Below are 24,124 nucleotides of genomic sequence, written 5' to 3' on the forward strand. Positions count from 1 at the left end.
AATGGTGAACAAAAAAATATCTATTGTGGAAAATATACAAGAAACATTAAAAGTATTATGCTTTTGTTCAAAACGCGTTTATTTTCACATTAGCTACAAGACGTTTTACGGTATGATATTCCATATTTTTGATATTCAAGGGTTAAGAGTGTAAATTTTGAAATAGAGCAAAATCTGCTCTATTTTGTACGTTCCTGTATTCTTTGTTACTCTGTCGCATTAATTACTAATGATCTGAAATGTCTATAAAATGTTTGTGTTACGCGTTCTACTAGTTGACGCGTGTAAAGGATCAACCTTTTACTTTGCACCTTTAAACGATAAACGTTCCTTGTCGCGTACAACGCGAAAATTTTTCGTAATCAATACCGAAGGCCATCGAATTTTGTTTTAATGCCGTTTGATCACGTTTTAGCTAGTATTTCAATGTACAACGTTCACTTCTTGTTCACGAAATCCTCCCCCTTTTGAATGTTCTTCTTAAGCTCTGGCAGAGCCTGATCCAATAATTTCTTCTCGAAACTACTGAGCGGACCCATACCACAGTTCTTTTCAACACCTCCTTTCTGAAATTTTTAACGCGAATACAGTTCAATCGTTCATACATTGTTTTGTCCGATCTTCTAACTATACTTACACCCAAGACAACAGGCGTCGAGAAATATTTAGCATCGGTCACATTTGATTTTACGAATGTGCACTCTATGATACCCTGTTCTCCGTTAAGTGCTCTGATCAAAGACAAACCGAAACGAGCACCGGCGTATGCCATTGACAACGTTGCAGAACCTGTGCCAGCCTTGGCCTTAACAACCTCTGTACCAGCTTCTTGGATCCTTTCAGTAAGAGCCTTCAGTTTATCATCCGGGAAAGTGACTGATGGTTTGCATTGCGAAATTAGAGGGATAATGGTGACACCACTGTGACCACCAATGACTGGCACTGATGTCTTTTGTGGGTCAAGCCCCTACACGAAGAAAGTATATTGTAGATTAACGCGCAAGTACATGCCATATGTGTATACGTCTTGCCGTGTAAAATGTCTGTACGAACTTTTGCTTCCGCGACAAATGCGTTCGCTCTGACAATATCAAGAGTGGTTACACCGAACAATCTGTTAGGGTCAAAAACGCCAGCCTTTTGCAACACCTCGCTGGCGATAGGTACAGTACTATTAACTGGATTCGAAATAATTGCGATTAAAGCTTTAGGACAGACTTCCGCCACAGCTTGGATCAGATCTCTCACTATCGAGGCATTCGTGTTGAATAGATCATCTCTGGTCATTCCTGGTTTACGCGGGACACCGGCGGGGATAATGACCACCTAAAATGATATATTATGTAACAAAATTTCTTACTCTGTTCTTCATAAGCTCGCTAGGTCGTATAGAAAGCTTGTCAGAAAGCTGAAAATAACTTTGTACGGAAAGACCAGAATATTTCTCTGATTAATTGTAAGCATCCGAAATAAATGTGATAAAATATGTACCTGAGCTCCCTTCAACGAGTCCTTCAACTCGTTCGGACCAGTGAATCCTTTTACTTTTGCCGCCGTATTAATGTGAGACAGATCGGCCGCGACACCTGGTGTGTTCACAATATCGTACAAGGATAATTCGGTTACAAGAGGCGACTGTTTCATGAGCAACGATAGCGGCTGGCCGATTCCACCGCTTGCTCCCATAATCGCGACCTTGGTATTGCACTGAAACAAAACGAGACCCAAAATTCAGACAAATTTACAACACGCGTATTTAATCGTAAAATTTCTAAAAAAAAAAGAATGTTTATTTCTACTATCCCAGACGATTCTGAACCTCAAATTTCACGCTGGAATTTATGATGAATGAAACTTGAGTAACGTTCGATCGTGTTACAATCGGTAACCTTTCATAAGATATTCGCGGTTGCATAACTGTACTTTATATCTATATCACAAAGTGTATCACGAGATTGAGCGTGCTCGATGCGATATATTAATGTTAGGCGATGGTTTCAAGTTAAAATGAAGAATTAAACGGACGTTAAGGATGTAAAATACATAGTAGAATAGCTGTGTCTTTTGGCAAAGGATTAAATTATTCTGTGAGAACTCACGCTGGTACTGGTAGACAACCGTTTCGCTCCTTGTTGAGCGACGGCCAACGTTGGCTTCAGAAATCTCGGTAACATGTTCACTGCAACTTACAGAGCACGAATGCGGCTGATTTCGAATGCGAGAAGACAACGTTCGATAACCTTTCAAAGACACCCTACTGACCCCGATTATATCTCACACTTGTTCTGTTTCGCTCTCTCCAATCGTCTGATGTGCAGCAATACGTATGCAATCATGCGTGTTTAATCACGAACAGTTTACGCATGTCCGCAGTAGTTGCAAACGACGACGCGGCAATTTATGAAATATTTGTTAATCATATTGTGCAGATTAATTTTTTTGTTATTCTTTTTTAAACATATTATTTACCATAATTTTGAATATTTTACGATCCGTTTGACATTTTAGTTGATACGTTAGTATACTAAAATATCAAATGCATATGTTTTTAATATCGCGTTCGTTGCTATCGTAACTTCGATTAGTGGATCGGTTCTTATGAACCCGATAGATACTTGAGTGGTGGGTTGCTCGTTTATTTTTTTAAATTTACCAAATAAAATTGGCAACGAAGTGACAAAGTATTAAAAGATGTTCAGAAAAAGTTAATTTCGTGTATATATCGAATAATTGCATTAATAATTACGTTAATTTGAAATGTCAAGCGGTACGTTGAGGTTATTTAACCTATAAAAGCTTCTCAATTCAAGTGTTTCGTTCTTTTTATTTAAATCAGTTCAATTACATTTCAGAAATAGAAACGAGCTTATTGATAATCGTATTAGACGTAAACCCCGTTCAAAGGATCATAAAGCAAGAAACAAGAATATTAACACAATGTTTAGATTCTGCTATTGTTTTTGCCAATGCCCATTTAATGCAATCATCAAATAATCAACTCGCTGTGATAGCGTGCCATAGTCATGGGGCAAAGTTCCTGTATCCGTGCGAAAAATTACAGGAAATTAGACAAATCGATGGGCAATACGAAAAATTTACCATGGTCGAGTATACCGTAAGGCAACAACTGCAACAAGTTATCAATGACATATCCTTGGATAAACCATTGAATGGGGAAAGTCTGATATCCGGAGCACTGACCATGGCATTGTGTTATGTTGCGAGATTAGAAAGGGAAAAAGTTGCAGGCGAAAAGTTATTCCCGAGAATACTTGTGATTACAGCCAGCAATGATTCAGCAATACAATATATGAATTATATGAATATATTCTTTACCGCTCAGAAAATGGTTAGCAGTTACTTTTTATTTTAATGTTAGCTCTATGACTCAAGTTTGTAAGTTGAACTGTAATCAATTTTTTCAACAAATAGGGAGTAATATTGGATGTATGTAGTTTGGATCAAGAATTGACATTACTCCAACAAGGCTGTGATATTACTGGTGGAAATTACCTAAAAGTCCCTCAAATAAGTGGATTATTGCAATATCTATTGGTAAAAGAAAGAAACAGTACGAATGCCTATTTGTAGAAACATGTATTTCATTTTATATACATTTATATCTTCTTCTTCAGTGGATATTTCTGCCAGATCCAAATATTAGGTCGAAATTAGTACTCCCTCCACCTGTAAAAGTGGATTATAGAGCAGCATGTTTTTGTCATCAAGAATTAATTGACATTGGCTATGTATGCTCTATATGTCTGTCAAGTAAGAAAAAAGCATATTTTTGTGTCTTCATTGTGAGTATTTACAAAATAATAAAGGTGATTATTTTTTGCAGTATTTTGTAAATTTAGTCCAATATGTACAACCTGCCAGTAAGTATTCTAACAGTGTTTTAATTTGTTGCAGTCTTAAATTTATTGCTAATTTATGTTTCCTTACAGTACAGTATTCAAAATGCCAGGACCTATACCTATAAAAATGAAGAAAAAGAAAAAGAACATAGATATAGTTCATTAACTCTATATTTGTACTATTTAGAGATAGAATTTTTTACTTAAATACATCTATTTTCTCACCATGAGCGTTACACATTTCTTTGCTATTAAAGATGACGTGAAAGAACACATTATAGCCCCTTATGATAATACACTTTATCTACTCGTTCTTTTACATGGCTTTTGAACTCTTCGTACTCGGATGCATAAAGTTTCAGCCATTCTGAACTCATGGAGCTTAACAAATGGAGACACATTATCGAATGCTTTTGCGTGTGAACAAAAATCAGATACTGTTACAAATTACTTACTTTCGTTCTGGAAAAATGGCGTAGGAGGATGGAATCGTGAACATGCAACTACAAAAAAGGGGCAAATAACAGTAAATGATTATTCAAATAATAAATGAGAAAAGTTGAGACTATGCGTTCGAAGTTACAAGAGGGCACATGAAAAACTCTCGATCACGGTTAAAAGCCATGGGTGGCGTTGAGGGAAACAGGGCATGAATTTGTGACTTAATATCGGAATTATAAGCAAACATGGCAAGCACATAGCGATTCTTGTGATTAAACATTCAGATATCCCCTTCACTGCAGCCACTTGAGATTTCATGAACGGTTTTTTCTCCTTTCTGATATATAATGGGGTTCCCGTTATGATCTCTTTGTACCGTATAATCGGTAAATTTACCATATGTCCTGTAACTACTGCACAAAATGGCACGCATCTCTGGTGATAAATAAGATTTTATACAATGTAGTTAGGCGTTTTGAATTTGTTTAAATGTATCATTATTGCAACAAATAAGCGATATGATAGGAAATTAACAGGGAATTAACTGTATAAGCATGTCCTTTACGAGACAACATTCTTCTACATAAAATGGTAACGAGAGAGCTCGAAAACGCTGCACATAAGAATGCATTTCTCAATGCCGTATTACTGGTACCATTTAGTGAGCCCCTGTATGTGTAATTTACAACAGCGTCGTGCATCTGATTTACTACTTGACACATTACCATTGCAGTGGTACTTCTAATAAATGGACAGAGTTGTTTGTGGAAAACTGTTCGATTTTTGTCCAAGCACTTTATGTTTGTAGAATAGAAATTTGTTTTTTAAGTTACTTCTGCACCGCTAACATCGACGTCGTAAGTAAGACTGATGCAGGCCACTGAGAAGACAATCTAGCAACAAAATGTATTAATTCACCAGTGTCTGGATGAAATGCACTATCTCTGTATTTCTTCGCACGAATAATATCGGACATTTGCGTTCCTGGAGGTATTTTGCCCATTCTGGTGAAAATCTGAATGTCATCTAAAATTGCTGAGACGACTGAGCAACTAGGATCAACCTACTTGTAATCTTCGCAGAACTGTTTAGCTTCTCTTAATTTTTTCTCGCTTACGAAAATCGTACGACAGTCAGCGATAAAAACGAAATATTTCCATCTACCGAGAAACGTAGATTGATCCCATAGTGGTTCATCAATATCAAATTTTTCGTCGACTTTCATTCTTTGATTAAAAATTTTAATCCTTTATTCCTTTTATTACTTTCATATGCTACATCATTAATACTGACAAATTCACATCTGTCAATTATTTGTCTATTACAGACCCTAATTGTGTACACATTAACTTGGAATTTTTTGTGTATAAGTGAAATTATCTGAAAGTGATCGCGATACAAATTTCACTAACGTAACATTTATATCAAACATCAACTAAAGAAGGTGGTGTGGATTCATAAATTATGGTACACGGTTTTTAACAATACATTCTTTATTTCTTCTAAAAAATGATGTAATATATGTTTTACATTTAGGCTAAACCAACAACTTGTAAAGAAGCAATACAACGATGGGAAGAAAAGACAGGTTTAATCGCGAGTGAGGCAAAAGAAGTAATTTTGTCTTTTCAGTGGCCTCCAATTGAGAAAATGGATAATAATTTAGCATCGCTTACCGCTGTAGAGTTAGCTATGTTTTTCATTTGTAATAGTTTTCTTATTAAAATCTCGGATATTAAAAGTAAAAATATATCTTATTTTCTAGAAAATTGTCACTTTCAACGAACATGATTGAAAAGATAAGTGGTATCAATTCCCTAAGAAATTTAAAAATTCTCTCTTTGGGTCGCAACAATATTAAAACGTTCTCCGGATTAGAAGCAGTCGGGGAACATTTAGAAGAGCTATGGATATCGTATAATCTGATTGAAAAAATTAAAGGAGTGAATGTGTTAAAAGCGTTAAAAGTGCTTTATATGTCGAACAACTTGGTGAAAGATTGGGCGGAGTTTAATCGTCTACAAGAGATACCAAATCTCGAGGATTTATTATTCATTAATAATCCTATTTGCGAAGGTATGGACGTAGAATCTTGGCGCGGTCAGGCAACAAGAAGACTTCCGAAACTGAAGAAACTCGATGCTATACCGGTCGTATAATTGTTTGGTTTAAGTAGGCAGATGAAAGAGCTTTGATTTCGTCGCCTTGCCGACGTAAACGTCTGGTGAAGACCTTTCATTGGATAACAGACGTCACACCATGCGTTTGCATCAAGATGTATGATTGAACAAAATCAAATCTCCTATCTATACACGCGGAAGAATAATACAAATTTGAATTTCGATAAAAAAATTTTGCAATAAAATTGCAAAATATGTATTTACACAGTAGTAGTGTACATTTATAATACATTTCCCCTTTCACGCCCAAATATGTTACATTATATTGACATCATCGATATTTACTTATTTCACATCGTTGATTGAGTTTAGTAATCTTCGACTTTCATATCGTTCAGTCCGAGTTCTTCGTTTTGATCGAAACTTCTTTCATATTTGGTAATTTTTAAACCGCTATCCAGACCTTCGTCTGAAAGACTCTGAATATAACTGTTCCCAGCAGGATCGTCTAATACAAGCGTGACCTTTCTTCTCCCTTCTAAAACTTCGCCTAAATGCGATATGAAGATTTCCATTCTTTTGATAGTCTCAGGATCGCTACTGTCTCCTGTGAAAGCTGTTGAGGACGATAATTGTTCTTTAACCGCTACCAAAATGCCTTCAACGGTGGTAAACCGTCCACCCAATGCGGCGGGTCCAATTTCCAACTCCAATTCGGGTATTTGCATATGACATGTTTCTGATTTCAACAAATCGCGGCTGAAGTCCTCTTTTCCCGCGACCGTTACTTCTATTTTCACTCCGAGTGGTTCGATTCCTCCACCGCTTTTAACTTCGTTCGTTCTGTGACCGCAAGATTCACAAACTGTTGCCATGATTACAACTTCTTTGAAATGTGGTATATCTATAGATTGGATTAAGGATAAATAAAATCTGAGTTTACTTACACAAATCTAGATGATATAGATTCATAAACCTACTATACATGTACAAATTAATATAAAGAAAGGATACTAGTCATCTTCATGTTGGTTTCACATGGGCAGTTACACTCTGGACAATTTGTCTTGAAGGATAGAACTTCACCTTCTATTTGTTCCAAAGGATATTCGCCTTCTTTTATAGGTTTCAATAAAGTATCCTCGGTTTCTTCGGTATAAATTCCTAAAATATGATTCTGATCTTTCGTCCTTTTAAATTGTGTTATAGTACACCCTTCATCCTTTAATGGTGCTTTCGGATTCTCTACATGACACTCCCCTGATATATCCTCAAAGATCATACTGAAGGGTTCTTCCAAAGATTTGAGCTTTCTTAGCTTCTCGAGAAACTGGTCGATTTGAACGGCTGAGTTTGGAAACTTTTCTCTTCTTTCAGGTTGATCTTGCTCCAATCCATTGATACTTCTTTCTATAATTCCTTCAATTGTAGTGATTTCTCCTTTTTGCGATCTGGATGGAATTTCAAAGTCCAAAGACGGTATTTTTATGCTCGTGTAATCCGACTTCACCACTTGACGATTCAGGTCTCTAGGTGATTTAACTTGTAACGTTATTCTAATCCCCTTCTCTGCGATTTTCCCACTGTTTTGTATTTCATTATTCTGATACCCACAATTTTCACAGTCGAAGGACATTACTACGATATCTTTATAATGTGGAATCTTAGTTAAGAGTAATCTGGTAACACCCTATATTTACAAGATAATACATTCGGTTAGGGCCTAAATATTGGAGAGTACTTTTTAATCGTAAACTCACGATACCATACATTTTTTGCGCAATTCACACATAGACTTTCTATCTCAGTTGTTTCTGGCTCCGGGTCGTCGGCCTTCAAGTCACGAAATATTGGCTTCGGTTTCTCATCGTCGATTTCCTTTTGAATTTCTGCCATTTTGAGGTTATTCGAAGTTTGTACACCAAATGTTCGCGAACAATCTATTCGAAATAAAATTTCAGTTAAATCATGTACCTATCCTGATCTCTGCTGCTTACGTTCTGGTATTGTACGCACTTTTGCCTGCTAAATACAAGTCTGTCTGAAAAAATCAACATTCCACAACTTTTTGGAAAACATAATAATCAAAATATTATAAATTTCCGTATGTAAACTACCCAGACAACACAGAAAATCACATAAGACTTCAGAAAGCACCAACGTATCACGCTGGCGCCCCCAGGTTCCGTAACACCACAGTGGTATCACCAGGATTACACGTATTTAATGTATTTTACCAGAACAGCACGCGGTGTTGTTCCACTGCTGATACCGCCTGCCGATGCTGTTCATTCACGAATTTTGTTAGCAGTTTAGTTGATTCTAAAATAGATCGACATGAAAAGAAAGATAAAAGATTAAACTTGTTTTAATATAAATATATAATATTACGCGGCGCAAGTGATATCACAGCGCTCTTACCGTGACAAAGTTGTGTTATCGGGACGTATATTTCAATAGTTTTATTCCAATTTATTCTATATTTCCCCCTTTAGAGCTTTTTAGTAAGAGAGAGAGAGAGAGAGAGTTGCTAGAAGAAAGAGTGAGGCAGGCGAGGGTGACCCTACTCTAGAACCCGTGTCGCCATCTCTGTGAAGAGTACTCAAACTGGTCGCACATAATTATCGACAGCGAAGTAAACTACTCAAGAACTACTAGCGCCATCTCTTGAAGAAGTGCTGAAACTGATCGGGCATTAGCTTCACTACTTTTCGCACAGATGGCGCTAGTAGGTCTTCAGTAGTTTACTTTGCTGTCGGTAACGCTGTGCGACCAGTTTGGGCACTTTTCACACAGATGGCGCCAAGGGTTCTAGAGGAGGGTCCGTATCGTCTGTCTCACTCTTTCTTATAGCATTCTTATATATCTTTCTCTCTCTCAAAGCGGGAAATATAATATATATCATTTATAAACTACATATTGTACAATTTGAATACGAAAAGAGCTTTTAAATACCTATTGTTTGTCATCATATCATTTTGATGATGATTTAAAAAAATATATATAGTTTTCAGTAACTATAATTGTTGGTTAACAACAACCAAAATGTCTCTCAATGTGTCTGTATATGTGTGCGGAAACACAGTTTCAAAAATTCATGAATGAAAATATAACAGGCGTGATACGCTAGTGGTACTATGGTGATGCACCGCGTGATACGCTGGTGCTTCGGAACGCGCTGTTACCGCGTGCCATCGCAACCATCGACGAGTGCGAACGTAGATGGCTATGGAAGTGACGTAACGCGGCGCGAGTAACATCACCGTGCTCTTACTGTGACAATATTTTGTTGTCGGGGTGCCTGCTCTATTCTAAGATTCCTAGAACAGAAAGAACGAACACAGCCAATCTTGTAGCATTTAAGAACTAAAATTTTGGCACACAGTAACTAGGTGCCAGTAACTGGCTGGCTGTTTCAAATATATTCAAAAACTTACCAGCTTAAGTAAACACGTGCCGATATGAAAAGATACTATTATATATTATATAATAAACGAAGAATTGTTTCTACTGAAATTATCTGTAGCGAACATTTTCGACACGTGTCGCATATTTTGAATGTTTATACAAATTAGCGCCAACTTCACGCACGTCGTTTTGAAAGTGTTTAAAAGGATACAATTTAATATCGCGTTTGATACCTCGTATAACAATTATACAACGCACCAGGTAAGATAGTTGAAATAATTCTTATTCTGTTAATATGCGAGCATTAAATTGCGATACTTAACGATGACCCGTTCGATCGAGTATCGCGTACATATTAATGAAGGTATAACCTGTGTGTTACGGCAGAACATAGCGCATGGACGTGCTGCGAAATGTTGGGTTTGGATAACGATAACGCGTAACGTTCGTAACGATTAGTTAGCACGAGGGAAAGGATTTTGATCGGGGAGTAAAAGAAAACGGGCGAGAAGAAGGTGAAAGAGCGTTCGAAGGCTAGGGAAAAGTCGAAGCCGAGCGTTCTCAGTGAGTGGCGCGAATCGCCGGCCGAAAGTTCAATGGCTAAGCGTAGCCAATGGCCGCCACGAATGAGTGTCTCGTGTCGGTTCAGTTGTCGCTGATCGATGTGTTGCTACGTATTTTTCAAGTGTACTAATTCGCGTTCAACTCGATCACGCGTACATCTGACTCGCGACCGATAACATGTCGAGTCGACAGTCGAAAAAAGAAAAGGTGCGTTCATCATGTTGCATGCCGCTGCTGAATTAAACCTGACTTTCGGGGATCGGAGATTATTGACTTTCGGTCAGACCGTCCGGTAGCTTTCGACGAGTGAAACGGAAAGATATCAGGTTTCGAGTTCGCCAATTTAGTGGTTAAAAAGTTACGCTCATATAGGAAATCGACGTGTTTTCAGCGTACTTTACAGATTAATACGACGCCATGTTGACTCCTATCCATAATTTGATTGGTCCGTACAAGTGAAAGCGCCCTCTTTTACGCGTTTCCATTCATTAAGCGGTCAAATAATTTCTACATTACCGGCCATCTTATGGTGACCGGAAATTTATCTAGTTTAACAAATAGCTAATTCTCAATTAATGCATTTCACTCATTGGATGGATTATGGATAGAAGCCAATATGGCGTCGAAGTAACCTTTAAAATTCCCTAAAAACACCAAGTTTCAAACATGTATAACTTTTGAACCGGTGGCCTCTGAAACTGAAAATTCGTATAATTGGATTCTAGTGGTCGGCTATCGTCGGGACATCTGCGAGAAGAGTCGAGAGAAGAACGTGTCGTCCCCGAGAATGAAGTTTAGTCGAGTTTTGTTTCTGGCCGTGTACCACGACGTCTCGTGTTAGGCGAGATCGGGTACTCGCGTACGCGAGAACAGTGTTCCACGCGCGCGCTCCAGAGAAAGACCGTGTACGCGTGTATGCATGTACGTGTGGCTGAGACAGAGCGAGAGAAAGAGAGACAGAGCGAGGGAGAGAGAGGGCGACGATGACAGGGATAGGAGAGAAAGGGAAGAAGGGAGAGTAAAGAGAGTACGGGGAAACAACCCCGGTAGCCGAGACACCGAAGGGTGTAGCGTGATTCTGATTTCTTGATATCCGTCTCGCTGGCACATTATCTCAACCGAACGTCCCGAAGGACACGACAATGGTACTTGAACTAATTCTCCGTTTCCGTAGTAGTGACATCGCAAGTGCGAGTTCCGTTGAGCGGGCCGCGTCTCGAATCCCGTGGATCGTGCTGTCGTGGCATCCTACGCTGGTATAAGTGGTGCAATTTAGTCGTTTTGTTCCAGGATGCGACGAAGATTGGGAAGGACAAGGGAAAGAACGGGAAAGAAGGCGAGACGAGTGACGAGGTGAGGTTATATCGTCCTTCTATCCTCCCTTCCCGATTGACGTGACTCGATTCGATTCGAATCGGCTCCTGTCATCGGCGATCCTTCGTATCATGGACTGTTCTTTTTATCTTTACGCTCGTCGTAGGTTTTTAGTTTGTTCAAAGTTGTCGAATGCTGCCGTACCGTTTGCCCCTCGTATACGGGGCTTTATTTGACATTTATTCCTCGAAAGCGCTCCGGTGTCCATCTTCGACACGGTGTGCCAGCCACCTGAAATGTTTTTCTTCGCCGAGTCTTGTACGTGCTTGTATTTGCGACGTGCATGCCTCTTCGCCGTAAGATCCATCGGTATCGTCGGCTTTTAGTTAAATATCACGTTCCGTGGATACGGTTGAAACAATTTTAAAGTTGTCTTTGAAAAAAAAAATATCGCTCGACACAGGTGGCGCTTAAGCGTGGATATGTGGTTGATAAATAGAAAACGATGCTAACGAACAGATATTTTCAATGACATTTGGCTTTTTGTCATTCTGTTACACGTGAGTGTGTTCAATTACCTGCGTAGATATCATTCATGGACCCGCGCAAATAATCGGAATCTTCTTTACATTCCTAATGTGCTTCCTGAACGTAATTAATGTTTAATCCCGTGCTGAGTGTGTGATACGATACCTACGATACGAATGGAGCGAATTCCGAAGATCGAATTAACGCGCAATCATATACGTGCCAAGAATGTTAATTGGTCGTTAAGATTAATGCGTTAACCGTTGTATGGAAAATTAATCCTGCTTGCGATTTTTATAATTACATCTACATAGTTTTCATTTTGTTTGCTGCTCTGTACGTTTAATAATCAGTTTATCTCCGTTAAAATGCTTGCGTATAAAGAATTTCATTACACCGACTGAAAGATAGTATAGTCGAGTATATAGTTCATTACTTAAAAAAAAATTATAGTTTCTTGTACGGTATGAATTCGATTATCGATCGTTGATAATTTGCGATAATCGATTAATTTGCATTTGAGCGTATAAAAAGTACAAACGATTACATGTTTCAGTGATAAATTAAATTTAGATATTTGGTATAATTCCAAGAATAATTGTCCAGTTTAACTCGTGATTAACAACTTAATCACTAATTTAAAGCATATAAATTTTTATACGTACATATATTTGTAGCACTTGTATTTTAGTGCATTTTTTTTAATTCTACTTAATGAATTTTTATTTATCCTTGTAACGGCAACAAGCGAAGTAGTGATCGTAAAATTGTATATGTGCATGTGTATTTCAAGAATATTCGATCAATCACAAAAATATTTAATATAAAAAGATTGAATTGTAATTGTAGAATTAAGAGAAGTCAAAATTTCATCTCGCATAGTCAAGAGGGGAATACTTATGCCTAATTGTTATGGGATACGCTTCATCAAGGGCCGCACCGTCAGCTTAAGTTCCTCAAGAAGAAGTTTTGTGATTGGTGTTGAAGTCATTCTTGCATCTCTCTCAATCTTTTCATTTTACCACCAGTAGACCCACAAAAAATTAATAAGAGTGTTTACTATGTAACTGTATAATTGTCCGAAACTCATCCGCAAGTAACCGTCATCTTTTTTGGCCACTAGAGGATACTCTAAATGGACATCATCAGCTCAGATGAAGAGTCAAGACCAATAGTGAATAAATAGTTTCAAGATCAACCACAAAACTTCTTTCGGGGATGCCAGGCATTAATGCGACGTTGGAACAATTGTGTTGAATGTAATGAGGCTTACGCACACAAATTGACATACACATTATTCGCTTTTAGAAAAACAGTTTTTGTTTATCATTTCTGAATTCTGTAACGAAGTTTAGCGGGAAAACGGTTTTCGATGTGGGTAAAATATTCTTTCACGAGCACCGTAGAAAAGAAGCAACTTAAAGATTGCACCACGCTGTTCGGATGCTTATTCTCGGTTAAAGTTGTTCCATTGTTGAGGCATAGTTAGATCAACTGCACATTTCAAACTGGAATTCACTCTTTTAATATTAAGTCGTCTAACAATTTGTCGCTTCACTATGTAATTTTTATGCACGTATTGCATCTCAGGAATCTTACATCGCACTGTACTGATTCTAACAAAATTTTTCATAACAAATCCTTCATCGTCAAGCCTTTATTATTATAGAATTATTTCTCTCATTTCATAGGCGAACAAGGTAGCAGGAGGACCACCGGCAACCAGTGCACCACCGCCGCCGACGTTAATCAACAAGATTAAGTATCAACCCGGAGGTCCTGTGATAAAAAAAGACAAACGACAAAGTAGTTCAAGATTCAACATATCGAAAAATCGTGAACTCCAGAAGCTACCTCTTCTGTCTGGTGAGTCGTCGAAGAGGCGATTTTGTTATATGAAAATTTCATTCAAAAATGAAATAAAGAATCCGCTTTTATTTATAATATGAAAATATGTAGGAAGAGGGCAGCAATAATGTATTCAAATTTAGTTACCTACTGTTGCTCGATTATCGATACAGTGCACTCTGTTGTATCGATGGTTTTTCGGATTGCGATATCGTGCGAGTTATCGACGCTGTCGATATTCGGAGATATTTTGAATTTTTCAATTTGAATTCGAATTAAATTAGAGAGCGAGTTCCATTGAGAAAAATTCGTAACCACTATATTTTTACATATACTTTAAGATTAGTAAAACTATTCGTTTCGTTAATAGTTTTACTTATCGATCTAGCTGAAATCCTCCACAGTGGAATTAGTCTATGGAGGTCAGCACTTAACTAATCGATATATCGATCGGAAATTTGAATGATTTCGTCGTACGACGAATACATTTTGAACGATTTCTCGGTCCAAATGAATGTCAACCTAGAATTCCCTAGTCAAGTTTACGCTCGTTCTATAGAAACAAGGTCCTTGTGCAAATATCCTTGTCGTTATCATGAAAATTACAACTTTCTATCCATGTTGCAATATTAAATACTACCGTGCAACTTGTTCGCCAGTTGGCCGTCTGAAAAATCGAATTCTATCTTTGTATCTACGATCTGAAACTGAAATTATCCCATCTATCACGTCGGGAAAAGGGTTAATTAGTCACTTTTGCTTTTTCAATCCCGGTCGTGCAGGATTGCGAAAGCCTACTACATACGTCAGAGCGTATCGATTGTAAGGCGCGGTGGTTCCCGCATGCGCGCACGCCTCACTCGCAATTCCTACTTTTCTAACGTAAACAGTCCTTCTCCTCGTTCAAACAGTCCTCGATACTCGCGGCATTTCCTCCATTCGAATTCACGAAGCACATTTCCCGGCTCCGCCTACGCGTCCGCCTAAAACCGACATCGGTACGACAACGTTACGCGGGGAAAATCATCGTGTCGTTCGTAATATCGCCGTAACGAATCTCCGACGTGCCCGGTTTTCACTCGGAAGAAGAACGGCCAATTACGTCGAAGCAACAGATTGTTATGTGATCAGGGAAGTCGGTGTGGTATAGGGATGTAAGTTGGCCGTGAACGGATCGGGGTAAAAGAGAAGAGTTTCGGTGATAGATAATCGAGAGCGCATACATTGTTGGATAATAAAATGGTTCACGTGGACGGATATATCTCCTTTTCGACTGGTGTTCTGCCGAAAAGTCCGAGCTTCCACCAGGGGCTCGCCTTTGCCACTGTATTATCTCGAGAATCGAATAAACCTTATTTGACCAACTTCACTTCGCACTATCAACCATTACGACCCTTATTAATCGGTAATGATGATACCTCTGAAGTTGCTTCTTACCCCAATTTCACGATATTCTTAAAAAATATATATTACGAGAGTGTGCATTAAATAAAGCAAGCAAAAAATAAAGAATTAAACGAGGGAGGAAGAATACGTAGTATAGAAGATACGTGAGTGTGAGTGGAAGAGAGAAAGATAGGTTATACCGATTGAGGTGAGACGTGAGAAAGAGATAGCGAGAGGTAGGGGGTTCATGGAAGAGTCCAAGGGAGATGGAAAGAATCGAAGAGGGGGAAATAGTTAATGACTATGAGAATGCATGAAAAAGTTGACAAGACCTGTGCATGGAATTAACGGAAGATCCAAGATAATTAGAAAAGAGTAGAGGGAAAGGGAGAGCTGATGAGAGCGCTGAAAAGAATAAGGGAGAGAATGTACGAGAAAAAGAAATGCGGAAAAGGTGGGGGTTCAAGAGTGAACGGAAACCTATGCGAGAGTTCGAGGGAAAGGGGAACGTACCGTGAGAGAAAGCTTGAGAGAGTAAGAGTATGGGAGATACGAGTCCGTGAGAGAGAGTCCATTATGTACCGGTACGAATCATGTGCATGTATAAGTTTGTTTGGAAACTGCGAAAGGTAGGGTGTCTATGGGGGGAAACGGAAGTACGAGAGAGGGAGGTAATCCAAGGGGAATAGTCCATGGAACTCTTTGGTGTGTGTATGCGTGTGTAAGTTGCGTAATGCGCGCGCATGTGTGTGTGTACGTAAAGGGGTGAGAGTTTTTGTGGTGTAACCAAGGTAAACTTATGTTTTTGAGTTCATGTGATACTTAATAAAAGATAGATCGGTACTTCGATCGCTTATCTTTTCGAAATACTACTTTCATCATTTTCGACTTTTCTTTTGCTTGTAGAGACCCAACAAGGAAACGAAAGGGAGGAACTATTCATCCAGAAGCTACGACAATGTTGCGTACTGTTCGACTTCGAATCCGATCCGCTATCGGATCTGAAATGGAAAGAGGTGAAGCGTACCGCCTTGAACGAGATGGTCGAGTACGTCACCAAGAACAAGAACGTGATCACAGAGGCGATCTATCCTGAAGCGGTTAACATGGTGAGTGTGCACCGCGTTTAACGCGTTGCCAGCAGGGGTCCCGTTGCTGATAGGGTTTCATGAATGAAGGACTGCGGATACGGCAGGTACACTGCCACTGAAAAGTATCCGGAAACTGTTTCGTTACGGGGTTTGATTATGTCTCTGAACTCTAGCTCAAAAAGCGTTTCCTTAAGTTGATAGAAGTATTGTCCTATTGGGTAGTTTATCGAATTGATTAAAAAATTGGAAGTGTGCTCGATGACAACATTTTTCAGTTTGCTATGAACTTGTTCCGCACTCTTCCACCATCGTCGAATCCGAACGGAGCAGAATTCGACCCGGAAGAGGATGAGCCAACGTTGGAAGCGGCCTGGCCTCATCTGCAGCTGGTTTATGAGTTCTTCTTGCGGTTGCTGGAGTCCCAGGATTTTCAGCCGTCCATCGCAAGACGCTACATAGATCAAAAGTTCGTGTTGCAGCTTCTGGAGTTGTTCGACTCGGAGGATCCACGAGAACGGGATTTTCTGAAGACAACGCTCCATAGGATTTACGGGAAGTTCTTAGGGCTGAGAGCGTACATCAGGAAGCAAATAAACAATGTTTTCTATCGATTTATATACGAGACCGAACACCATAATGGTATCTCGGAGCTTCTTGAGATTTTGGGGAGGTAACACGGAGCTGCTGGTTGTAAATGATTAAAACGTTGTCGCGTATTGTTATGTCGTTGGGCATTCATCGATCCCCTTGGTCTTTCAGTATAATCAATGGGTTCGCATTGCCACTGAAGGAGGAGCACAAGATATTTCTATTGAAGGTGCTTTTACCCTTGCACAAAGCCAAATCGCTCTCTGTCTATCATCCCCAATTGGCGTACTGTGTGGTTCAGTTCTTAGAGAAGGATCCGTCGCTTACCGAACCTGTCATTAGAAGCTTGTTGAAGTTCTGGCCGAAAACACATTCTCCGAAGGAAGTAATGTTTTTGAACGAGCTTGAAGAGATTCTCGACGTGATCGAACCAGCGGAATTCCAGAAAGTCATGGACCCGTTGTTTAGACAGTTAGCGAAATGCGTGTCATCCCCACACTTTCAGGTACTCTCATGGTGATGAGATAGGATGTCGATTCGCGATTATCTTTAATATTTATATTACGCTTTCTCCAGGTGGCCGAACGGGCTCTTTATTACTGGAACAACGAATACATAATGTCCTTAGTATCGGATAATTATTCAGTTATTCTGCCAATCATGTATCCAGCGTTCTACAGAAACTCACGAAATCACTGGAACAAAACTATTCACGGTCTGATTTACAACGCGCTGAAGCTTTTCATGGAGATGAATCAAAAAATATTCGACGAGTGTACTCAACAGTATTATCAGGTACGTTGTTGTTTTTACCGCAAAACGAGATAGTAAGAATTGTTTAATGTAACGTGCTCGTAGGATCGGCAGAGGGAGAGGAAACTTATGAAAGATAGGGATGAAGCGTGGATGCGTGTGGAGGCTCTAGCGATGAGACATCCGAATTATAACGCGACCATAAAAGGTATTACGAACACGACGAACAGCATGATACTGCAGCAACAATTGGACAGTCCCCCACCCGACGAAGACGGCGACACAGATCAGACTCCGCTGACGCTGGAAAAGATAGAGGCGAAGGCGAACGAGGTACGACCGATCGCGTTCGATCTTTTATTAATGAGTCTAAAATGTAAACCTTTGTTTGGTACAGGCAAAGAAAATGACCAACTCCAATAAGACAAAGCCACTTTTGCGAAGGAAAAGCGACTTACCCCAAGACACGTACACGATCCGGGCATTGTCCGATCACAAACGCGCAGACGAGTATCTCGTCACGCCGCCGGATCCTAACAATTGCTAGTCTCTACCGCAACTTCTTCCCGTGTATCCTCTCTTTTGCTGCAGTGATATTGGGAGTTAGCTTTTCCGAAGATAGAGAGAAAACGAGAAATACCGATCAGAGGTCTGATCTATATCAATCAATGCGGTCTTCAACAACTTGACGTCAACCCTGTCTGCGACACAGTTTGATTGTATAAGAGAAGTCAACAACGTCGTTTATTATCTCTCTCTCTCTCTCTCTCTCTCTCTCTCTCTCTCTCTCTCTCTCTCTCTCTCTCTCATATACATACACTCTTTCTATCTCTCTCCTCTTCCCCTGCCCACCCCTCCTCTTGTAACGAGACTTTCGAGATATGTACTGTATAATGTCTTTTTCTTTGTATCTCGGTAAAAGAACAAAAAAGCTTTCTCTCATTGCACCCAGCACTATCGGAAGATGTATCCGTGTCCGTAGTATTCTATAAAAAGAAAAGGAAAAACTGCTGATAACTTCCTATATACTCTTCGAGTTGATTTACATAATGCGAGAATTATGCAGATATTACATACTACGCTATAAAAAACAAAAAAGGAAAAAAAATGGAAAAAATCACGAAATCTGAAAGAAACCTAGTAAATAAGGGTCCTAAGTATATATGCGTATATAGGGTATTTCATAAATTGTAGATTTCTTGCGTATGGGGAAAACTATCGCTGACAATAAGACAGTTTTTTTCGCATCCACAAATATTAGACTTTGTATATTTAAATTGTGTGTAATCGATGCACGATAGATCGATTTATTAATTGCACAAAGATTAAATCTTAGACTATTTTCAAAAGAAGTTATCCTGCTTTTGACGTGGTATTTTCTTCACATCGTAGGTATTTATGATTTATCGAACACCCTCTATACATATACTCTAAATAGACAAGAAAAATTTTATACGAATTCGAAATGGGTCAGAAAAGAATGACCGCGTGCTTGATGTTGTAATAATAGCGAAACGAAAGGAAAAAAATAAGCAAATTTTAGTATGCAAGTCCGAGGCGCTACTCTTCTGAGCGAAGTTTCCACTGATGCGCGAAACGACAGACATTAATAACACACACGCAAGTGATATATAGTTGCTTTGACGCTACCAGCTCGTAATTTAGCAGCAGAAAAAAATGGAAGAAAAAAAAAAGAAAAAATTGCAAAAAGAAGTGAAAACGTCGTTTTAGAGTTTAGATGAACGTGATAGCACTATTTTAGAATATCGATTGTTATAAATCTGAATATTTCTGAACGTACTACTTTTATATCTGTCGTGCCTAGATGCCTGTGGAACGCATTCGCAAGAATCGCCTCTGCCAGAGGCCTATAATTAAGAATCGTTAAACAAAAGAAAAGAAAAAAAAATAAGAAAAAGAAATAATAAGCAACGAGTTGTACGCAACGTTACCGAATGACGTGTAACCGATGTCGTGAATTTTTTTTCAAGAATGTTTACACGAACGTTGCGCCGTTGCCTCGTCAGTTTTGCGGTTAATCAAGGGGAGAAGAAAAAAAGAAGAGAAAACGTTATATACTAGTTCGTCGCTGATTAAGGAAGAAAAATGCGGAGGGAAGAAAGCGAAGAACAGAAACAAATGATGAAGTTTAAAGAAGAAAGAAAGAGCGATCTAAGCTAAATATCTTTAGTCTTTGCGCTGCTGGCAGGCTGTTATGTTTAAACATTGTAAGGGATGAACTTGTTGAGAATAGAAATACGATTAGCACTTATTATTAAATAACGGAAATTAAAGCCAAATGAGATAAATATAAAAAAAAAAAAGAAAAGATTATTTACTATTTAATCGTCCCTTCGGAAGGAGAATGACTGTTTTTGTTACGGAAACCATTAATATGAGCATTCTTGTCGATAATAATTTTTATTATCAAGTGCAATGTAATCTCGATGGACCTTCTGATTTCTGGTGCGAGTGTGTTTAGAATTTCGATAGATTTCATTGCAAACACTGTACGATATTTTCGGTAACAAGCGCTTAATAATAAAAATGTTTTTAGTGAACTTTTTTTACTTGAATAAGTTCGCATCTTTCAGTGGTGTTCCTTCGGGTAATTAAACACCGTATCTCTCATTATCTTTCCCTCTTGAAGCTACGGTTAAACGTGGGTTATCGGGATTACATTGTATCATTCGATCGTTGGAAGTCAATGGAAATAAATGAAAATATATAAATAGATAATAATGTTCGAGAGAAGCGTCTCTCCGATAATGCATGTTTCGTACTATCGCCTCTTACTGCGTCTATTCTTTCACATTGTATTATCTAAGGTATATTTTTGGAGTTTGTGAAATTCATACACTAGGTCAACCGACTCCATTTGAAACTTCTTGTGCTTGAGAATTTCTGAAGACTGTTACTGGCTCATCGTTGGTCCGAGGTATTATCAAATTCACCCCGACTTCCGTTCCCGTATCGTGCCAGGCTTAAATTGTATCTATACACAGAGAAGAGAAGACAAGGTTGAAAATGAAATTTGATTTCATTCGACGTAGATCGTTCTCTCGTAACACTGGTGTTACCACCTGTTACGCCTCGAGTGAGTTTAAAACGTTCATTTTAAGCAATGTTTTATACGTTTTCTATGATAAAGGAGTCAGCCAACAATCGAGTGTTTTATAGGTAGAAAATGAAACGACTTGTCGCGAAGAACAATTTCACAGTTTTATGTAAGGGGGAGCAAGGATTTTCCGATAGAGAAGAGGAGACGGTATCCGTAGACACAGCTTTTGAATCCGGTAGAAATGTCTCTGTTCTTCCTTACGTAAACATCTACGAGTTATTCGAGATTTGTTTGAGGAAGAGGAAAAAGGAAAAAGTGAGTTAATAAAAAGAAAAAAAAAGAAAACATAACCCATACGTGTACAATAACTCGCTTCGAACCTAGAGCTATCAATGGGACACGTACTGAAATGTATATGAATGTTCGATTACAAACAATTTTTTAACGATCGCCTGTCCGATCGATTCGATTCCATGCATGCTATATTCCTTTACAATTTATCGTGTGCGTGCGTGTGTGTATCTGTGCGTGCGTGCGCGTGTGGAAGCGTAATTTTATAATAAATAAATAATTATAATGAAACGACGCTGGATCTCTTCCTTTCAAAATCAGTGTCCTCAAAATCCTTCAGGATTCTTGAACACATTCTGTTACTTTAGTTTTCGTTAAAAATCATTTACCTTTATCACCATTTTCTTTGCAAATTTAATGTTATTGTTTTACGAATGTTTTACAGATGATAATCGGCAGTAGTTAAGAAAACAAAAATGTGCCGGCAATTCAAATTCTTCGCATGTGGCGCCATAGCGGCGTTAAGCTCGCCTCTGGAATTTAAAATTCGCTTCTGCGGTTAAACAGCATCCTTAAACATCAACGCTAAAACCTGTTGTAGCCTTTTACATGCACATACCGAAGGAAACCGCACCGTTCCAGTCTGCGACTGTGGTACTGGTAAGTTCAAGGTTTACTTTTCATGGTCTTTTACTAAATTATATCCTATCGACGCTTTCTGAAGGCCTACAACAACAACAACACCCACGTAGTTGTAAAACAAGTATGTTTCGTTCCTTTACTTGATCCTTGAAACCCGCGAAGGGAACTAAAAGAACAATATAATCTGCATAGTTTGTATATCGTTCAATGATAGAACTCAATTACAGAATTGCAGACACGTCGATTTCGCGTGCTCCTTTTGGTCCCCTCCCATGTAATGGGCCTTCATCGTTCTCCAGCTTTATACCTTTCCCTCGGCCAGTCACGAGCCGGTAAATCACCCGAAAGGGGGACAAAAAGTTTTCAACAGACACGAACATCGATCGAGAAACCGGCATCGTCGGATTAGAGAAGGTTTGTTGTACTTTCGGCCGGTTCGTGTCGCTCCCTTTCCGGTTTAGCTGACCGCCAGCAGCGTGCCAGTGACTCCCGGGCATTCAACAGGTACGTATCTATACAATCGATGTGTGTGTTGTGCCGTCGTATCCACCATCGGCCGCGTTTGTGTTGGTATCAATGATCTGCGCTTCCTCGCGAAGAGACGCTTGCGCCGCCGAGGCAGACTCTCTCGGTCGCTCCATGGTCACCCGATATTAGTACGCCGCCGGCCGTCGAAGGTGGATGATCTTTCGTTCGTGGCTCGGTGGTGCGTAGTGGATCGGTGTATAATTTTTGTTTACGCGGTCGAACAGTACGCGGCGCGTACCACGGCCGAATCACTGCGCGCGTCAGTCGCAGGATCGCGTTCGCCAGTTTCGGTAGAGACCTTCCGTTTATACGAAGTGTTCGAGGACTCTCGACATTCGACTGTGTTTCGTATTCAGCGCGTGTGTTCTCGGAGTTCCGCGAGCAAGTTATTCTACGCTTACGTCGAAGGATCGCCGTTTTTAGTTCGTAATCGGAAGCTCGACGGGAGCGGCGTGAAACGAGCAATCGAATAGTCGTCGGTTTTGGCGCGCGTGAAGACGGTTCTGACGGGAGGCATGTGACAGAGGACGTGTGACATATTTGTTGGAGGGATAATTGTTTAATGTTTGCTGATCTCAGGGACTCGATTGGGAGCTGCAGGAATGGCACGATTCGAGTAACGGAGCAGGAAGAGACGCCGCTTGGAGGTGAAATCGTGTCGCGTCAGTGTCTGTGAGTATATATACAAATTTCGTAGCGTTTTGTCGAGCGATGGTTTCACAATGGGGAAAAACCTGAGTAATCGGTATTCGTGTGTGTCGCAAGACAGTAACCTCGGTTGAAATCTACCGTGTCTGATGTGTTTTCCCTTTTTGTTTTCTGTTTACGTTCCCGCGTTTCAAGGTACTGCCTTCCATCTTCCACGAATCGTTCATTAACTTGTTGTCATCTTTTTCCCTTCGTGCTTTTCCGTGACGAGTTGAAACGGGCTCGAGCGTGCGCAGAATATCGATAGGTTCAAACAAAAGGATCGCGATGGAAAAATAAAAAGAAATTAAGCGAAATGAAGCGGAAGATCGCTCTTGCTGGATTATTAAATTACTTCCATTAGTAGATAACGTAAAGCACAAAGACATTCTCTTGCGTAATGTAACGTTTTAACGCATTATTGGATAAATTCGATCGAAAGAGCGGGCACATCTTTTCTATCCCGGGTATTATGTTTATCTGAAGAACTATGTCGAGTCACGGCCAATTTAACAATTTAATCGCACGTGTAAAAAGCCAGGCCGAGCAAACATGAGATTTCTTGTGAATTAAGCGGTGATAAATCGTTCAAACCGAAGAAAAACCACGGTTACGATATATCTGATTCCTATAAAGTCCGATCGAGTTGAAAAGAAGGTCTAAGCTTATCGAAACTAATCTTAGTATATATATGTAGGTAATTATATAATTTTGATGGAATTTTTATATGAAATTTAACAATTTCATATGTATATCCCGTTTATATGGCGATTCGAGAAATAATTCTCTTCTTCTAATTATCGCGAAATTTAAAGAACGCGCGAAGAGACGCCGCGAGTAAAAAAGAATGAACTGAAGAAGGTAATTCAGAAGTTTCGTGATTAATGAAGTAATTCGTTTCAAGTAAGAAGTTGTATTTCATTTCGCCTGACTTTCGTTCTTTGCCCTGTAATAATCTCTAGGGAAGAGGAGAATTATGGTGACCGGGGACGGGTCAGGGATGGCGAGTGGGTC

The 24,124-nt window shown here is 39.3% G+C and overlaps 6 protein-coding genes across 9 annotated transcripts; 3 read left to right on the top strand and 3 right to left on the bottom strand.

The window, feature by feature from the left end:
* Nucleotides 1-53: 53 nt before the first annotated feature.
* Nucleotides 54-2,301, bottom strand: Mdh2 (malate dehydrogenase 2). Its single transcript, XM_076905281.1, has 5 exons — nucleotides 2,100-2,301; nucleotides 1,492-1,707; nucleotides 1,054-1,326; nucleotides 638-967; nucleotides 54-566 (listed from the first exon to the last, which is right to left on the bottom strand). Exons 1-5 carry the CDS (start codon nucleotides 2,172-2,174, stop codon nucleotides 438-440), a joined length of 1,023 nt encoding a protein of 340 aa, XP_076761396.1. The 5' UTR covers nucleotides 2,175-2,301; the 3' UTR covers nucleotides 54-437.
* Nucleotides 2,302-2,656: 355 nt separating this feature from the next.
* Nucleotides 2,657-4,087, top strand: Tfb4 (transcription factor B4). The gene is made up of 6 exons (XM_076905282.1): nucleotides 2,657-2,767; nucleotides 2,853-3,349; nucleotides 3,433-3,555; nucleotides 3,636-3,771; nucleotides 3,845-3,881; nucleotides 3,951-4,087. The coding sequence occupies exons 1-6, from the start codon at nucleotides 2,758-2,760 to the stop codon at nucleotides 4,024-4,026; spliced, it is 879 nt and encodes a 292-aa protein (XP_076761397.1). The 5' UTR covers nucleotides 2,657-2,757; the 3' UTR covers nucleotides 4,027-4,087.
* A 48-nt stretch (nucleotides 4,088-4,135) lies between these two features.
* LOC143429645 (sideroflexin-2-like) lies at nucleotides 4,136-5,526 on the bottom strand. Its single transcript, XM_076905320.1, has 6 exons — nucleotides 5,369-5,526; nucleotides 5,135-5,305; nucleotides 4,847-5,042; nucleotides 4,444-4,736; nucleotides 4,316-4,363; nucleotides 4,136-4,241 (listed from the first exon to the last, which is right to left on the bottom strand). Exons 1-6 carry the CDS (start codon nucleotides 5,524-5,526, stop codon nucleotides 4,136-4,138), a joined length of 972 nt encoding a protein of 323 aa, XP_076761435.1.
* A 521-nt stretch (nucleotides 5,527-6,047) lies between these two features.
* Nucleotides 6,048-6,970, top strand: LOC143429608 (dynein axonemal light chain 1). Its single transcript, XM_076905286.1, has one exon. It carries the CDS (start codon nucleotides 6,089-6,091, stop codon nucleotides 6,458-6,460), a length of 372 nt encoding a protein of 123 aa, XP_076761401.1. The 5' UTR covers nucleotides 6,048-6,088; the 3' UTR covers nucleotides 6,461-6,970.
* Nucleotides 6,640-8,558, bottom strand: Zpr1 (zinc finger protein Zpr1). Its single transcript, XM_076905280.1, has 4 exons — nucleotides 8,438-8,558; nucleotides 8,192-8,361; nucleotides 7,436-8,111; nucleotides 6,640-7,325 (listed from the first exon to the last, which is right to left on the bottom strand). Exons 2-4 carry the CDS (start codon nucleotides 8,315-8,317, stop codon nucleotides 6,790-6,792), a joined length of 1,338 nt encoding a protein of 445 aa, XP_076761395.1. The 5' UTR covers nucleotides 8,318-8,361; nucleotides 8,438-8,558; the 3' UTR covers nucleotides 6,640-6,789.
* A 2,695-nt stretch (nucleotides 8,559-11,253) lies between these two features.
* LOC143429601 (serine/threonine-protein phosphatase 2A 56 kDa regulatory subunit gamma isoform) lies at nucleotides 11,254-19,999 on the top strand. Of its 4 annotated transcripts, none has more exons than XM_076905276.1 (9): nucleotides 11,254-11,538; nucleotides 11,684-11,746; nucleotides 13,927-14,101; nucleotides 16,376-16,578; nucleotides 16,836-17,230; nucleotides 17,320-17,653; nucleotides 17,725-17,943; nucleotides 18,007-18,234; nucleotides 18,299-19,999. In XM_076905276.1, exons 1-9 carry the CDS (start codon nucleotides 11,536-11,538, stop codon nucleotides 18,446-18,448), a joined length of 1,770 nt encoding a protein of 589 aa, XP_076761391.1. In that variant the 5' UTR covers nucleotides 11,254-11,535; the 3' UTR covers nucleotides 18,449-19,999. The 4 variants fall into 4 exon arrangements, with proteins under 4 accessions (XP_076761391.1, XP_076761392.1, XP_076761393.1 ...); XM_076905277.1 differs by having other exon boundaries at nucleotides 18,016-18,234; XM_076905278.1 differs by lacking the exons at nucleotides 11,254-11,538; nucleotides 11,684-11,746; nucleotides 13,927-14,101 and adding an exon at nucleotides 15,106-15,488.
* The last annotated feature ends 4,125 nt before the right edge of the window (nucleotides 20,000-24,124 follow it).

Source organism: Xylocopa sonorina, chromosome 12 (genome assembly GCF_050948175.1).
Source record: "Xylocopa sonorina isolate GNS202 chromosome 12, iyXylSono1_principal, whole genome shotgun sequence".
Lineage (NCBI taxonomy): Eukaryota > Metazoa > Arthropoda > Insecta > Hymenoptera > Apidae > Xylocopa > Xylocopa sonorina.